This window comes from Netta rufina (assembly GCF_964035555.1).
Source record: "Netta rufina genome assembly, chromosome: 6".
NCBI lineage: Eukaryota > Metazoa > Chordata > Aves > Anseriformes > Anatidae > Netta > Netta rufina.
In genome coordinates this window covers 16,681,078-16,698,418 of record NC_140129.1, presented here as the reverse complement: position 1 = coordinate 16,698,418, position 17,341 = coordinate 16,681,078, and the positions used below count along the sequence as shown (strand labels likewise).

The following is a 17,341-nucleotide window of genomic DNA, read 5'->3' as shown; positions in this document are numbered from 1 at the left end:
CACATATTTACCTTTCTTACAGTTAATAGATTTAACATGTTTTTATATTATTTGGAAGTAAACATTTTAGAATATGTATTGCTACATAATATTAAATTATTTTTATTAGTGAAACATACCTGTTATTTTAGTTCCCTCCTTGGTCTCACAAGGCATTCCAACACCATACTCATTTTCTCCAGAAACTCGGAAGTAGTAAATGGCACCTTCTTGTAAATCAGTTACTTTATATGACAGACGATGACAATTATTGGTCACAGTGACCCATGCTTTTTTGCTAGCTTCTCGTTTTTCAATAATGTAGTTCTTCACAGGTGCCCCACCATCATTTTCAGGAACATCCCATGATAACACAGCAGATTCTTTAGTCACATCTTTTGCTGCAATATGAGATGGTGGGCCAGGAGTATCAAGAACTTTGACAACTAAAGTCAAGGTAGCAGTATTGAGGATGTTTTGTAATGTCAATGTATATTTTCCAGAATCATTTCTTGTTGCTTTTTCAATAGTAAGAGATGTGCGATTATCTGAAATATCAATGCTTGCTCGTGTACGGAGATCAGTATCTGGTTTGTTCCATGTTACATTTGGCACTGGTTTGCCTCTGAAAGGAACTGTCATTGTGAATGATTCACCAGCCTTTACAATTAGTGTCTTCCGCATTTCACTATCAATATCAAAAGTAGGTTCCTCCTCTCTTTCTTTTGCCACCTGAGGTTCTGAGATATCACTTGGTTCACTGACACCAATTTTATTGATGGATCTCACCCTAAAGACATACTCAGAGCCTGATGCTAACCCAGTTATTGTGTACTCTGTACCTCTTAAGTTCTGAATAGCAGTTGTCCAGTCAGTTTCATCAATTTTCTTGTATTCAACTGTGTATGCAGTTACTGGAGCACCTCCATCAAATAGTGGTTTTGTCCACCCAATTGTGATACTTGACCTTGTAGAATCCATAATCTTAGGTTTAGATGGGGGAGACGGCAGGAAAATTGGATCTTCTGCACGAATCAATGGTGTGTTTTGACTTGGAAGACTGAGGCCAGCAGCATTTTCTGCATAAACTCGGAATTCATATTCACATCCTTCACGGAGACCAGATGATTTCACTCTTAAATCATAAACTGGCTTTTTGTTTACACGGATCCATCTTAGGCTAGTTTTCTCACGTCTTTCAATTACATAGCCAGAGATCTCATTGCCTCCATCAGTCTCAGGTCTTGCCCAGCACAAAGTGATTGAATCTTTGCTCACACTGGTTATCTCTAAAGATGTAGGTGGACTGGGAACTGTAAATGGGTCTAGGGCTTTGACAGCAACACTTTCTAGAGGCTCACCAACACCATACTTGTTAACTCCCATCACTCTAAAAATATACTCATTACCCTTCAGCAGTTTTGTCACTTTACAGGATGTTGTTCTAAGCTCTCCTTCACAAAGAGTCCATGCAATTCTACTGGTCTCACGTTTTTCTACAATATAATAATCAATATCTGCACCTCCATTTTCTTGAGGGGGTCCCCATGATAAATGACACTTTTCAGCAGTAAGGCCATTTATTTCTAATGGGCCTGCAGGTGGGCCAGGTCTATCAAGTACTTTGCAATTAATTGCCAAAGATCTTGTTCCTGCAATATTTTGTAATGTTAGTACATACTGTCCTGAATCACCTCGGATACAGTCCTTAACAGTTACTGCAGTAGTGTGGTCTGTTGAGGCTATTTCAACTCTAGCTTTTCCCTCAAGCTCTTTGCCATCCTTTGTCCATGAAATCACTGGAATTGGCCGTCCTGCAAAATCAGCATTGACTTTAAACACTTCTCCAGCTTTCACAACTACAACATCTCTGAATTTGACATCCATCATAATTCTTGGAGCCTCTACATCATCTTTTACAGTCACAGGTCCAGTTGTTTCAGACGGCTGACTGAAAAGTCCAGCCGCATTCTTTGCAATCACACGGAATTCATATCGCTGGTCTTCTGTAAGTCCACCTACATCAAAATACGTTTCTTGCACATTAGTAAAATTACACTTTAGCCAGCGACCGTCTGGTATCTCTCTGCGTTCAATAATATATCCTGTTACTTTAGCTCCACCATCATATTCTGGTTTAGTCCATTTCAGTGAGACACATGTTCTTGTAATATTGGTAACTTCTGGTTGACCAGGAGGATCACATGGATCTCTTGCAGCAACTGGTTCACATGATTTACTGCATTTGCCTATGCCTGCAATGTTTTCAGCATATACACGATATTCATATAGCAGTCCTTCATCAAGACCTGTAACTTTCATTTGTGTGTCCGGTATAAGGCTTTTGTTGACTTTTGCCCAAAGAATGCTGCTTCTTTCTTTACGCTCCAAGTGATACCCTAGTACTCTGCTACCTCCATCATTAACTGGTACCTGCCATGTTACAATCATGGAAGTTTTAGTTGCATGTACCACATGAGGAGTTCCAGGTGGTCCTGGAGGCTTAAATGGATACTCTGCCACAACAGATGGAGAATTAGTGTAAGTGCTTTTCCCATACCGATTTTCTGCACAAATACGGAATTGATATTCAGAACCAGTGGTAAGTCGAGCTACTTTAATTGATGTTCTTGCAACTGCTGCAGATACTACATCCCATGTTGTCGTGGTAGTTTCTCGCTTCTCTACAATGTAATTGCTAATATGGCACCCACCATCATATTCTGGAGGTTTCCAAGACAGAGTTACACTATCAGCACTAACTTCATCAATATGAACATCAATTGGTGGTCCTGGTCTGTCAAGGACAACTACAGTTAATGAAGCTGTTGATGATCCAGCAGTATTTGAAAGATGTAATTCATAATGTCCCAAATCTTCATTTGAAGCTTCCTTAATGAATAGCGAAGTTGAAGTCTTTGATGTCTGAACATTTACCCTGGTTGTCTCTTTTAAGGGATTCCCATCCTTCTTCCAGCTAATGGATGGAAGAGGTCGCCCTCTGAATGGCACTTCAATCTTAAGATCATCTCCAGCTTTCACAGTGTATGTGTTGAAAAGGAGCTCAGCAGATGGCTGGATTTCAATATCTTTTGCAACGACGGGGACACCAAGTTCTCTTGGATCACTTTTTCCTTTTTCATTAATAGCAATCACTCTGAAACTATACTCTTCTCCCAGGCTTAAGCCTGTTATTGTTGCTTCTAATGTTTTCACTTGGGTACATGCACTCCATTTTATACTTCCTTTGGTTTGCATTTCTACTATATAACCAGTAATTTTACTGCCACCATCACTCTCTGGCTTTTCCCATTTAATTGAAGCAGAGTTGCGAGTCACATCAACAAGAATGACCTTTGCAGGTGGAGAAGGTGGTTCAGAAACCTTAATTGGGTCAGGTGTTTCTGCTGGTAAGCCAACCCCATATTCATTTACAGCTAGAACACGGAAGTAATAACTACATCCTTCTTGCAGTTGAGTAATTTTGAAGGAATTCTTAGTGCAGTTGCTTGTAACTGAGGCATATGCTTTTCTTGTGGACTCTCGCTTTTCAACTACATAGTTGGTAATTTTAGCTCCACCATCAATAAGTGGTGCTTCCCAGGCTAGTGTTACACAATCTTTTTTCACTTCTCTGATCGTCAGATTTATGGGTGCACTGGGCGTATCAAGCACTCTGACATTAACAAAAGCTGATTTTTTGCCACTGCTGTTCTCTAAAGTTAAATTGTATCTACCACTATCAAATCTATTCACATTGTCAATTACCAGCATTGTATAGGAACTGGTGACTTCAATCTGAGCTCGATCACTAATTGTTCCTTCTGCTTTCTCCCATTTAACTTCAGGTTCTGGTCTTCCTTTAATGGTGACGAACAGACGTAATGTACCACTAGCACGTACAGTAACTACTTTTCTGAGATCTGCATCAAGTTCAATTTCAGGAGGTTCAATCTTGTCTGCTGCTATAACTGCACCAGGTATAGTAGCAGGTTCTCCTACTCCTTCTGAATTGATGGCACAGATGCGGAAGTTATACTCCTGGTTCTCTTTAAGTTTTGTTACAGTGAACTGTTTTGCTTGTAGTCCTGTTGGTGGAGTGCAGGTAGTCCATTCATCAGCAGCTGCTTCTTTTGCTTCTACTACATATCCCTTAACTGGAGCACCACCATCATAAATGGGCTTACTCCAGGCAAGGGAAACTGATGATCTGGAAGTATCTGTAACCTTTGGATTGCTTGGTGGACCTGGTGGATATAATATATCACAAGCACGATAGAAAATGGATGGCTCACTGGGTTCCCCTATACCTGCAGCATTTTCAGCAGAAACCCTAAATTCATAGAAATGCCCATCACTAAGACCTGTTACTCTGAATCGCAAGTCTGTCAGCCTTTTCTTATTACATTTTGTCCACCGGACACCATCTTTGTCTCGTTTTTCAAGTATGTAACCTTCGATTTCAGCACCCCCGTTGTCTTCTGGACGACCCCATGTTACAACCATAGAATCTTTTGTGATTGCTGAAACTTCAGGTGTTGAAGGAGGACCAGGTGGTTTGTATGGATTACGAGCCACAACTGGCTCAGACTCCAAGGGTTCTCCAGTTCCATATTTGTTCACTGCCATTACACGGAAAATGTACTCATTGCCAGCAAGGAGTCTGGTTACTTTGTGGTTAAGAGCCTGCACATCTGTAGCTACTTGTGTCCATGAAAGCCTGCTTGTCTCTCTCTTCTCAATGATATAATGTGAGATACTAGAACCACCATCATGTAAAGGTGGAGACCATGCCAAGTAGCATTTTTCTGCTGTGACACCAGTAACCTTCAAAGGTCCTTCTGGAGGTCCTGGTCTGTCAAGAACTTTTACAGTGATAGGTATAGATTTTGTGCCACCCACATTCCTGAGGTTAAGAGTATAGTGACCTCCATCTACTCTTACACAGTCCTTGACAGTAAGAGTTGTTTTTTGAATGGTAGTTTTAATTTCCATTCTTGCAGTTGCTTCTTCAAGGTCTTTACCATCTTTTGACCACGTAATGTCAGGAATAGGTTTGCCGTGGATATCAGCTTCAAGAGCAAAGGTTTCTCCAGCATGAACAACAATGACATCTTTGTATTTAGGATCCAGTGAAGCCCCCGGTGCTTCAATTTCATCTCTGGCAGTAATGGGCCCTGTACTTTCAGATGGTTCACTCAAGCAACCTGCTGCATTTCTTGCAATTACTCTAAATTCATATCGTTGGTCTTCAACAAGACCACTTACTGTAAATTCCGTTTCTAACACATTTGTAAAGCTAGCTTTCATCCACCGACCATCTGGTAGTTCTTTCTTTTCTACAATATATCCAGTTATTTTGCTTCCACCATCATATTCTGGTTTCTTCCACTTCAGTGTGATATTATTTCTTGTAACAACAATGGCCTCAGGGCGGCCAGGTGGGTCACATGGATCTCGGGCAACAAACAATTCTGATACTTTGCTGACTTTGCCAATGCCAACAATGTTTTCAGCAGAAACTCTGAACTCATATTCAAGACCTTCTTCAAGGCCATCTGTTTTATATTTGGTGTCTGTAATTAGTGACTTGTTCTGTTTTGTCCAAAGAATGCTGTTCTTATCTTTACGTTCAAGATGGTAGCCAAGCACTTTGCTTCCTCCATCATTAACTGGTTCATTCCATTGTACAATCATATGGTCCTTGGAAGCTGCTGTTACAAATGGTGTTCCAGGTGGCCCAGGCACCTTGTAGGGGTATTGCACAACAACTGGCTTAGAGTCCAAAGGAGAGCTCTTTCCATATCTATTTTCAGCAGAAATCCTGAACTGGTATTCAGAACCTGTTTTAAGCTTTGTTGATTTGATAGTTGTTCTTGCAACAGTTGCTGACACAATACTCCACGTGGTAGTGCTTGTGTCACGTTTTTCTACTATATAGTTGCTTATCTGACAGCCACCAGTATAATCAGGTGGATCCCATGATAAAATAACAAAGTCTGCACTAACTTCATCAAAGCGCACAGGTCCTCGTGGTGGGCCAGGCTTCTCCAGTACAATGATGCTCAGGTGCTCTGTTGCAGTTCCTGCTGTATTTGATGCTGTTACTGTATATTTACCGAAGTCCTCTTTGTTGCTTTCCTTAATATGTAAGATAGTTGATGTTGATGTATCCTGAATATTTAATCTGGTTGTCTGTTTCAGTGGCTGCTCATCTTTTGTCCAAGTAATAGTAGGTTTTGGTCTACCTATAAATGGTACTTCTACCTTTAGATCTTCTCCAGCCTGTACGCTATATGTATTAAACATCAACTTGAAACTTGGTGCAATTGTCAAGTCTTCAGCTATCACAGGAACTCCAAGTGCTCGGGGATCACTTTTGCCTTTTTCATTGTAGGCAATCACGTGGAATTGATATTCCTGTCCTGGACTCAGACCAGACACAACTGCGCTGCATGTTTTGGTCTCACTAACAACACTCCATTTTTCTGTTCCTTTAAGGAGCATTTCAACAATGTATCCCAAAATTCTGCTACCTCCATCATGTTCAGGTTTTTCCCATGCGAGTGATGCACTTCTCTGAGTCACATCAGTGAGAATTACTTTTCCAGGAGGCAGAGGTGGCTCTGAGGCTTTCACAGCATCTGCGGTTTCAGCTGGAACACCAATTCCAAATTCATTTTCAGCCATGACTCTGAAGTAATAGATTGCTCCTTCTGTAAGATTTTCAACTTTAAAGCTTGTCTTGCCACACTTAGCACTGACATTTGCAAATGCCTTCCTGGTTGACTCACGCTTGTCTATTACATAGTTCTTCACCTTTGCACCACCATCAATAACGGGTGGTTCCCAAGATAATACAGCAGAATCCTTCTTTATATCTTTTACTACTAAGTTTTGTGGTGGCCCTGGTGTGTCTAAGACTTTTACGGTAACAAATGCAGATTTAGAACCACTGCTGTTCTCCAACTTAAGAATGTACTTTCCAGCATCATTTCTATCACAGTTGTCAATTGAGAGTTGTGTGTAGTTTATGCCTTTATCAATTTGAACTTTATCCGTGAATTCACCTTCTTCTCGAGACCACGTGATATCAGGTGTTGGTCGTCCCCTGAATGGTATATGAATCCTTGCAGACCCACCAGCTCTAACCACTATCCCTTTCCTTAGCTCTGAATCAATATCAAGTTCTGGAGCTTCAAGTTTGTCTTCTGGTTTAATAGTACCAGGAACTGATGCAGCCTCTCCTACACCAACCTTGTTGAGAGCACACACTCGTAGTTTATACTCCTGATGTTCAACAAGCTTTGTGATTTCAAATCGAGTAGCACGTACACCTGTCTGTGGAGTAACAAGTGACCATTCATCTTCATCTGCTTTACAGATTTCTACAAGGTATCCTTGGATTTCACAACCACCATCATAAATAGGTTTACTCCAACCAAGTGTAACTGAACTTTTGGTGGTATCTACGACATGGGCATTTGTAGGTGGACCAGGCTTGAATATGGGGTCACAAGCTTTAAAGTAAGGGGAAACTTGGCTTGGCTCACCCACTCCAGCAGCATTTTCAGCTGAAACTCTGAATTCATACTCATGATCCTCTGCTAATCCTGTAACTCTTAATCGCAAATCTGTAATTCGCCGTTTATTGCATTTTATCCATCTGATGCCTGCTCGGTCTCTCTTTTCTACAATGTAACCTATGATTTCACTACCTCCATCACTATCTGGTCGGCTCCAGCAGACAGTCATAGAATCCTTTGTGATGTTGGTAATTTCCAAGGCCTTTGGTGGACCAGGAACTACAAATGGATTTTTCATCATTACTGGCACAGATTCTAATGGCTCACCAACCCCATACTTGTTAACTGCCATAATACGGAAAATATATTCATTTCCTTCCAAGAGTTTTGTTACTTTGAGCATTGTAGGTAAAACCTCTGAAGCAACAACAGTCCATGCTAGGCGACTAGTTTCTCTCTTCTCTACAATGTAATGAGAAATATCACTGCCACCATCATGAAGAGGAGGAGCCCATGCCAATGAACATTTTTCAGCTGTAACTCCTGTCACTTGGACAGGCCCCTCAGGAGGGCCTGGCCTGTCCAGGACTTTTACGTTTACTGGTACTGTCTTTGTTCCTGCAACGTTAGAAGCTTCTAAAATATACTGTCCACCATCAACTCTAATAGCATCTTTTACAATTATTAATGCACTGAAATCTGTGTTCTTTATTTCACATCTAGCAGTTTCCTCAAGCTCTTTATCTCCTTTGTACCACTTAATAGTTGGTAGTGGCTTTCCGTGAACATCAGCCTCAAGTCTGAATGTATCACCAGCATTTACAACAATTGTGTCTTTGTATTTTGGATCCATTGAAATTCGTGGAAGTTCAACTTCATCCCTTGCTGTTATTGGCCCTGTACTGTCAGAAGGTTTACTTATTGCACCTACAGCATTCTTTGCAATTACTCTAAATTCATACCTTTGGTCTTCAGTAAGCCCTGTTACAGTGAATTGAGTTTCAATGACATTTGTGAAGCTAGCTTTCATCCAGCGACCATCAGGTAAGTCACGTTTCTCTACAATATAACCTATAATTTTACTTCCACCATCATATTCTGGTTTGGTCCACTGTAGAGTAATAGAACTTCTTTTTATTATTATAGCTTCTGGGCGACCTGGAGGATCACATGGGTCACGAGCTACGTAGCACTCAGAAACTTTACTTGTTTTGCCTACACCAACAATATTTTCTGCAGAAACTCTAAATTCATATTCAATTCCTTCTTCAAGGTTAGTTGTCTTGAAACTTGTATCCTGAATAATAGTCTTATTAACTTTAGTCCACAAAATGCTGTTTTTCTCTTTTCTCTCAAGATGGTAGCCCAATACCCTACTGCCACCATCATTTATCGGTTCGTGCCATTGTATGACCATGGAGTCTTTTGTAATCATTGTCACAAATGGTGTGCCAGGAGGTCCTGGTTCTTTGTAGGGGTACTGTGCTACAACTGGTGTAGATTCCAAGGCAAAGCTTTGCCCATACCTGTTCTCAGCAAATATTCTGAACTGATATTCTGAACCAGTTTTTAGTTTAGTCACTTTCAGCGTAGTTCTTGCAACAGTAGCTGAAACTGTTTCCCAAACTGTGGTTGTGGTATCTCTCTTATGAACAACATAGTTGGTGATTTGGCAACCGCCTGTGTACACTGGAGGATTCCATGACAGAGTGATACTTTCTGCACTTATTTCATCAAACTTCACAGGTCCTACTGGAGGGTCAGGTTTGTCTAGAGTTATAATTTCAACAGAGGCAGACTTTTGCCCAACAACATTAGCCACAGTGATTTCATAAGTGCCACTGTCCTCTTTGCTAGTTTCTTTAATATTAAGTATAGTGAGATCAGTTGAATCACTAACATTGACTCTTGTTGTCTGCCTTAATTTCTGGCCATCTTTTAGCCAAGTAACAGTTGGTTTAGGTCGACCTGCAATTGGTACTTCTACTTTCAGATCTTGTCCCACTTGGATACTATAACTGTGAAAAGCAGGTCTTACATCTGGTTCAATCACCAGATCTTTGGCAACTATTGGAACAGCAAGGGCTCTAGGATCACTCTTACCCTTTTCGTTTACAGCCATTACTCTAAAAAGATATTCTTCCCCTTGAGTTAGGTTAGTAATAACTGCTTCAAGTGTTTTCACACGAGCACACTCTGACCACTTCTCACTACCCTTTGCCTGCATTTCAACAATATATTGTATGATTTTGCTGCCACCATCATGTTCAGGTTTTGCCCAGCTTAGCGAAACACTGTTTCTTGTGACATCATCCACTGTTATTTTCCCAGGAGGCTGTGGAACTTCAGCAACTTTAACTGGGTCACTGGTTTCTGCAGGGAGGCCAATTCCATATTCATTCTCAGCAGAGATTCTAAAGAAGTAGTAGCAGCCCTCATGAAGTTGATCTACTTTCCATGAAGTCTTGTGGCAGTTTGTTACAACAGCTGCATATGCCTTTCTTGTCGCTTCACGCTTTTCAATAATGTAATTCTTTATTTTTGCTCCACCATCCAAGAGAGGAGGCTCCCATGAAAGTGTGACAGAGTCTTTAGTGATCTCTCTAATTTTTAAATTAAGAGGTGCACTTGGGGTATCCAGTACTCTTACACTGACAAAGGCAGACTTTGTTCCACTGCTGTTTTCTAAAGTCAGAGTATATTTTCCAGTATCAAATCTGTTAACATTGTCTAGAACAAGGGAAGTAAAGCTGCTAGTGGTGTCTATAATAGCTGCTTCTCTGATCTCACCATCCATTTTACCCCATTTTACTTCAGGTGTTGGACGACCTCTGATGGGAACAAACAGTCTTAAGGAACCTCCTGCACGCACATTTACAATCTTCCTTAATTCCATGTCAAGGTCAAGGTCTGGTGCCTCCATCTTTTCTTCCACAATAACAGAACCAGGAACATCTGCATGCTCTCCAACTCCTACTTTATTAACTGCACAGATGCGGAATTTGTATTCATGTTTTTCTACTAGTTTTTCTACTTCCATATGGGTGTTCTTAATTCCAGTTGGAGGGGTACAAATTGCCCATTCACCATCACTTACATCACATTTTTCCACAATGTATCCCTGAATTTCAGAGCCACCATCATAGATAGGTTTGCCCCATGAGAGGAAAACTGATGATCTTGTAACATCCATGACTTTAGGATTATTGGGTGGTCCTGGCTTGTAAATAGGATCACATGCCTTATAGTAAGTGGAAGGCAGGCTTGGTTCACTAAGACCAGCAGCATTTTCAGCTGAAACTCTGTATTCATAATCATGATTTTCTATCAGTCCAGTCACTCTATATCGCAGTTCACTTATCAGGCGTTTGTTACATCTTGTCCAGCGAATACCTTCCTTATCTCGTTTTTCAAGGATGTAGCCCAGGATTTCACTACCTCCATCTGAAGCTGGTCTTTCCCATACAACTATCATAGAATCCTTGGTAATTGCGGTGACTTCTGGTGCCTTCGGTGGAAGTGGCACTACAAATGGGTTCTTTGCAAGTACTGGTTCAGACTCAAGAGGTTCACCAACACCATATTTATTTACTGCCATGATGCGGAAAACATACTCATTTCCTTCTAAAAGTTTAGTAACTTTGCAGTTAAGGGTCTGCACATTTGAATCAACAACAGTCCAAACCAGGCGACTGGTTTCCCTTTTTTCCACAACATAGTGTGAAATATCACTACCACCATCTTGTAGTGGAGGTTTCCATGACAGCATGCATTTTTCAGCAGTAACACCTGTAATCTCAACAGGTCCCTCTGGTGGTCCAGGTCTATCAAGAACTTTGACATTAACAGGAACTTTCTTTTCACCTGCAACATTCTTTGCCAACAGTATATACTGACCACTGTCAACTCTAATGGCTTCCTTCACACTAAGACTTGTTGCAAAATCAGTACTTTTAATTTCCATACGAGCAGTATTTGTCAGTTCACGATCACCTTTTAGCCACTGAATGGAAGGTATTGGTTTCCCATGTACATCGGCTTCAAGCTTGAATGACTCACCAGCATGTACTACAATTGTGTCTTTGTATTTTGGATCCATACTTATGTGAGGTGGTTCTACTTCATCTCTTGCTGTAATGGCACCTGAACTCTCAGATGGTTCACTGAAAATACCTGCAGCATTTCGTGCTATAACACGGAACTCATACCTCTGGTTTTCAACCAGACCAGTTACTTCAAAGTGGGTATCAATGACATTTGTGAAACTTGCTTTCATCCAGCGACCATCAGGTAGCTCCTTCTTTTCAACAACATAGCCTGTGATCTTACTTCCACCATCATATACAGGTTTCTTCCACTGAAGTGTTATTGAGCTTCTTGTGACAATTATAGGTTCTGGGCGACCAGGAGGGTCACATGGGTCATGTGCGGTATAGCATTCAGATGCTCTACTTGCTTTTCCAATGCCCACTATGTTTTCTGCATAAACTCTGAATTCATATTCAAGACCTTCCTCAAGGCCAGTTGTCTTAAATTTGGTATCTGGAATAGGTGTTTTATTCAGTTTAGCCCACAAAATGCTATTTCTTTCTTTGCGCTCCAAGTGATAACCAATGATCTTGCTACCACCGTCATTGACTGGTTCATTCCATTGTACCACCATACTATCCTTTGAAACACTTGTTACAAAAGGTGTTCCAGGTGGACCAGGAACTTTAAATGGGTATTGGGCTACAATCGGCTCTGAAGTAAGATATGTACTCTTCCCATATCTGTTCTCAGCTGTGATTCTGAACTGGTATTCACAGCCAGTCTTTAACCGACATGCTTTTATGGTTGTTCTTGCAACAGTAGCTGACACAATCTGCCAAGTGGTGGTGGATGTGTCTCTTTTTTCAACGATATAATTATTGATAGAGCTACCACCATCATACTTGGGTGGCTCCCAGGAAATGGTAATACTATCTGCTGTTACTTCATCTACTTTAACTGGGCCAGTTGGAGGTCCTGGTTTGTCAAGGACAACAATATTTAGGGTCTCAGTTGCTTCACCTGCAGAATTTGTAAGTTTAACTAAATATGCTCCCACATCTTCTTTGCATGCTTCTTTTATTGTTAACACTGTGGTATTTTCTGAACTTTCAGCATTTACTCTGGTAGTTTGCTTCAATGCCACATTATCTTTATGCCAAAACACTGCTGGTTTGGGCCGACCAACAAAAGGAACATCAACCTTTAAGTCCTCTCCTGCTAGAACACTGAAAGTGGTAAATAGTAGTTTGAAAGCTGGTGGAATCACAAGATCTTTTGCAACAACAGGTATACCCAGCTGGCGAGGATCACTGATACCTTTTTCATTCTGAGCTGAAACACGGAAGGTGTATTCTTCACCTTGAATCAATCCTGTGATAGTGGCTTCAGTAACTTTTACAGTAGCACAAGTTGACCACTTTTCACTGCCTTTGCTTTGCATTTCTACAATGTAGCCCAGAATTCTGCTACCGCCATCATGTTCAGGTTTTTCCCAAGATAAAGACACACTATTTCTTGTCACATCCAACAAGGTTATCTTCCCTGGTGGAAGTGGTCTTTCTGATACTTTTACTGATTCTGAAGTTTCAACTGGAAGGCCTATTCCATACTCATTTTCAGCTAGGACTCTGAAGTAGTAGCTGCAGCCTTCTTGTAATGAATCGACTTTCCAGCTGGTCTTGTGGCAATTGGCATTAACAGTTGAATAAGCTTTTCTTGTTGATTCACGCTTTTCAACAATATAGTTTTTAATTTTAGAGCCACCATCTATGAGAGGAGGCTCCCACGTGAGTGTAACAGATGATTTTGTAACTTCTTTTATTTTCAAATCTTGAGGTGCCCCTGGGGTATCAAGAACTCTGACATTCACAAATGCTGACTTACTACCTGAGCTGTTTTCAATTGTCAGCATGTATTTGCCACTATCAAATCTATTTACATTTTCAATAATAAGCAGAGTATAAGAGCTTGTTGATTCAATGCTTGCTCTATCCAAAGATTCCCCCTGTTCTCTTGTCCATTTTACTTCAGGTGCTGGTCTTCCTTTAATTGGGACAAAGAGTCTTAGAGTACAGCAGGCCCTAATAGTTACAACTTTACGTAGTTCTGCGTCAAGTTCGATCTCTGGAGGTAGCAGTCTTTCTTCAGCTTTTGGAGTCCCAGGAACAAGAGCAGGTTCTCCAAGACCTTCAGAGTTCATAGCATATATCCGGATCTTATACTCTTGGTTTTCTTTTAGGTCAGTGATGGTAAAAGAAGTGGCCTTTAGACCTACTGGTGGAGTTACAATCTTCCATTCATCTTCCTCTGGCAGTGCAATCTCAACCATGTAACCTGTGATCTCTGAACCACCATCATATATTGGTTTGTTCCATGCTATTGTAATAGAGGACCTGCTGCTATCCAGAACACGAGGATTACCTGGGGGACCAGGCTTAAACACAGTATCACAAGCTTTGTAGAACGGACTGGTTGGGCTTGGCTCACTGACTCCAGCAGCATTTTCAGCCATGACTCTGTATTCATATTCATGGCCTTCTGTTAGTCCCGACACCTTATAACGTAAGTCAGTAACAACCCGTTTGTTACATTTTACCCAGCGAAGACCAGCTCTGTCACGACGTTCCACAATGTAGTTAGTTATTGGGCTCCCACCATCAGAATCAGGATGGCCCCAACAGACAACCATAGAATCTTTTGTAATTGCTGTTACTTCAGGTGTTTTAGGTGGATCAGGTGGCACATATGGATTTACTGCAAGAATGGGCTCTGATTCCAGAGGCTCGCCAACTCCATATTTGTTAACAGCCATAACACGGAACACATATTCATTGCCCTTCAACAGCTTAGTAACCTTAAGTTTAGTTAATGGAACTTCTGTGGCTACAGCTGTCCATGCCAATCTACTGGTTTCACGTTTTTCAACCACATAATGGTCAATCTTTGCACCTCCATCATCCAGTGGAGGTAACCATGACAGCACACATTTTTCTGCAGTGACTTCAGACACAGCCAAAGGTCCTTCTGGGGGACCAGGTCTATCAAGAACCTTAACATTGAAGATATGTTTGGCAAAGCCACCAGGATTTGTTGCAGTAAGTGTATAAGCACCGCCATCTCTTCTTGAAGAATCTTTATTGATAAGAACAGTAGAGAAATCTGCTATTTTTATTTCTAATTTTGCTGTGTCTTCAAGCTCTTTTTCTCCTTTTGTCCATGTCATTGATGGTGGAGGGCGACCTGAAACATCAGCCTCAAGTCGGAAAACTTCACCTGCTTTCAGCACTAAGGTGTCTTTGTATTTAGCATCCACCCTTATCTTTGGTGCTTCAATGTCATCTCTACAAGTTATTGCATCTGATGGCTCAGAGGGCTGACTGACAGCCCCACCAGCATTCCTAGCAATCACACGGAATTCATAGGCAGCATCTTCTGTCAGACCACTTACAGTGAATTCAGTTTCTAGTATATTGCTGAAATTAGCCTTCAGCCAACGGCCGTTAGGAAGGTCTCGTTTTTCAACAGTGTAGCCAGTTATCTTAAAACCACCATTATATTCTGGTTTAGTCCACTTCAATGTCACTGCATGTCTGGTAATGTTCAGAGGTATTGGCTTACCAGGTGGATCTATTGGGTCTAGAGCAAATACAGGCTCAGATGGCTTGCTTGGCTTACTCTTGCCAGCCAGATTTTCTGCTATAACACGGAATTCATATGCAATGCCATCAGTAAGTCCAGTTGATTTAAAGATATTGCCTGATACCAGCATTTTACTCACAGTCTGCCAAAGAATGCTATTTCGTTCTTTTCTTTCAACATGATAGCCCAGAATGGGGCTTCCACCATCAGTAACTGGCTCATTCCAACTAATGGTCATGGTTTCTTTGGTGACTGCAATCACCTGAGGAGTACCAGGAGGCCCAGGTACCTTAAATGGATAGTTTGCAACGACAGATTCTGAAGTAATGGCTGGACCAATTCCATATCTATTTTGAGCTTTAACTCGGAACTGATACTCTACTCCAGTACTAAGACGAGTAGCTTTAAATATAGTACGTATCACTGTCGTTGCCAATTCAGTCCATGTGGTACTGTCAGTTTGACGCATCTCCACAACATAATTACTTATTGGTACACCTCCATCATTCAAAGGAGGCTGCCATGAAAATGTAACAAAGTCAGATGAAATTTCATCAAACTTGATTGGTCCAGTAGGAGGTCCAGGTATGTCATGAACTTGAACTGTAATAACTTCACTAACTTCTCCAACAATATTTTTAGCTGTCAGTGGATATTGACCACTATCACTTCGTGTACATTCATTAATGGTTAGTATGGTTGCAGTTGCAGTATTTTCATAATTTACTCTTTGTGTTTGCTTAAGTATCTGGTCTTCTTTCTTCCAAGTCACAGTTGGCCTTGGACGACCAAGAACAGGGATTTCAATCTTGATATTGTCACCAGCTTTGGCAATGACTGTTTTCTGGTAGATACCACGGAGGTCAAACTCTGGAAGCATCATTTGCTCCTTGATAATAACTGGTCTGCTTTCTCTTGGGGCACTTCTTCCAGCACTGTTAACTGCCATAACCTGGAAAGTATACTCTTCATTTTCAGTTAGATTCTTCACTACACAGTCCAGTGTTTTTACAGTTGTGATATGTGCCCATTGGTTGGTTCCTTTTCTTTGTGCTTCAATTACATACCCAGTGATCTTACTACCACCATCATGTTCTGGTTTTGGCCAAGCCAGGCTAACTGAGTTTCGTGTCACATCCATAATATTAAGGCTCTCAGGTGGGGATGGTGCCTCAGAAGCTCTTACTGGTTCTGCAGTTTCAGCTGGTTCACCAATACCAAACTCATTTTCAGCCAGCACTCTGAAATAGTATTCACACCCCTCCGCCAAATTAGGAATCCTGAAAGAACACTTCTGGCAGTTGGTTGTGACCGTTGAATATGCTTTCCGAGTTGATTCACGTTTCTCAACAATATAGTTGGTTATACGTGAACCGCCATCTATCAGAGGCATATCCCATTGGAGGGTGATGCTGTCCTTTGTTATTTCTCTAGGCTTAAGGTTTATTGGTGGACCTGGTGTATCCAAGACTTTTACATTTACAAAGCCAGTCTTCTTACCAGCAGCATTTTCAAGAGTCATTACATATTTTCCTGCATCGTATCTGGTGCACTCTGTGACAATCAAGAGTGTAAAAGAGTCTGTATTTTCAATACTGGCACGTCCTTTGAGTGAAACATCATCTTTTGTCCACGTAACTTCTGGAGTTGGACGTCCTCTAATTGGCACAAAAATCCGAATAGTTAACCCAGCTCTAACAACAAGTGTTCTTCTTAGCTCAGCATCTAATTCAAAGTCAGGAATCTCTTCCCGGTCTTTAATTTCCACACTTGGAATTACTGCTGGTTCTCCAACACCTACAGCATTCATGGCAGAGATTCTAAAATTGTATTTGGCTCCTGGCTGCAGATGAGCAACAACAAACTGCGTGATTCTTAAAGCAGTCCCTGTTGTATCTTTTACCCATTCTTCTTCTCCTTCCTTTTGATGCTCCACTATATAGCCAATGATGTCAAGACCACCATCATAATGAGGCTTGCCCCAGGCTAAAGATGCACTTGTCTTTGTAGTGTCAGTCACTCTTGGATTTGCAGGTGGACCTGGTGGGTCTGAAAAGTGAGCAAAAGATAAAGTACCACATTATACAACATCATTACTTTACAGGGGAAGTCACTCTTACACTGTCTGAACTTATCCCCCACCCACCATTTGAAAAACAAAAGGC

The 17,341-nt window shown here is 41.2% G+C and overlaps 1 protein-coding gene across 50 annotated transcripts in view; it reads right to left on the bottom strand.

Annotated features, from left to right (window-relative positions):
- LOC311210842 (titin-like) overlaps positions 1–17,341 on the bottom strand; it is a 243,002-nt gene that overhangs the window by 28,271 nt on the left and 197,390 nt on the right. For all 50 annotated transcript variants that reach the window (XM_084289064.1, XM_084289078.1, XM_084289067.1 and 47 more), the window contains one exon: positions 120–17,225. In XM_084289064.1, coding sequence (XP_084145190.1) covers positions 120–17,225 — 17,106 coding nt within the window. The remainder of the gene's footprint in view (positions 1–119; positions 17,226–17,341) is intronic.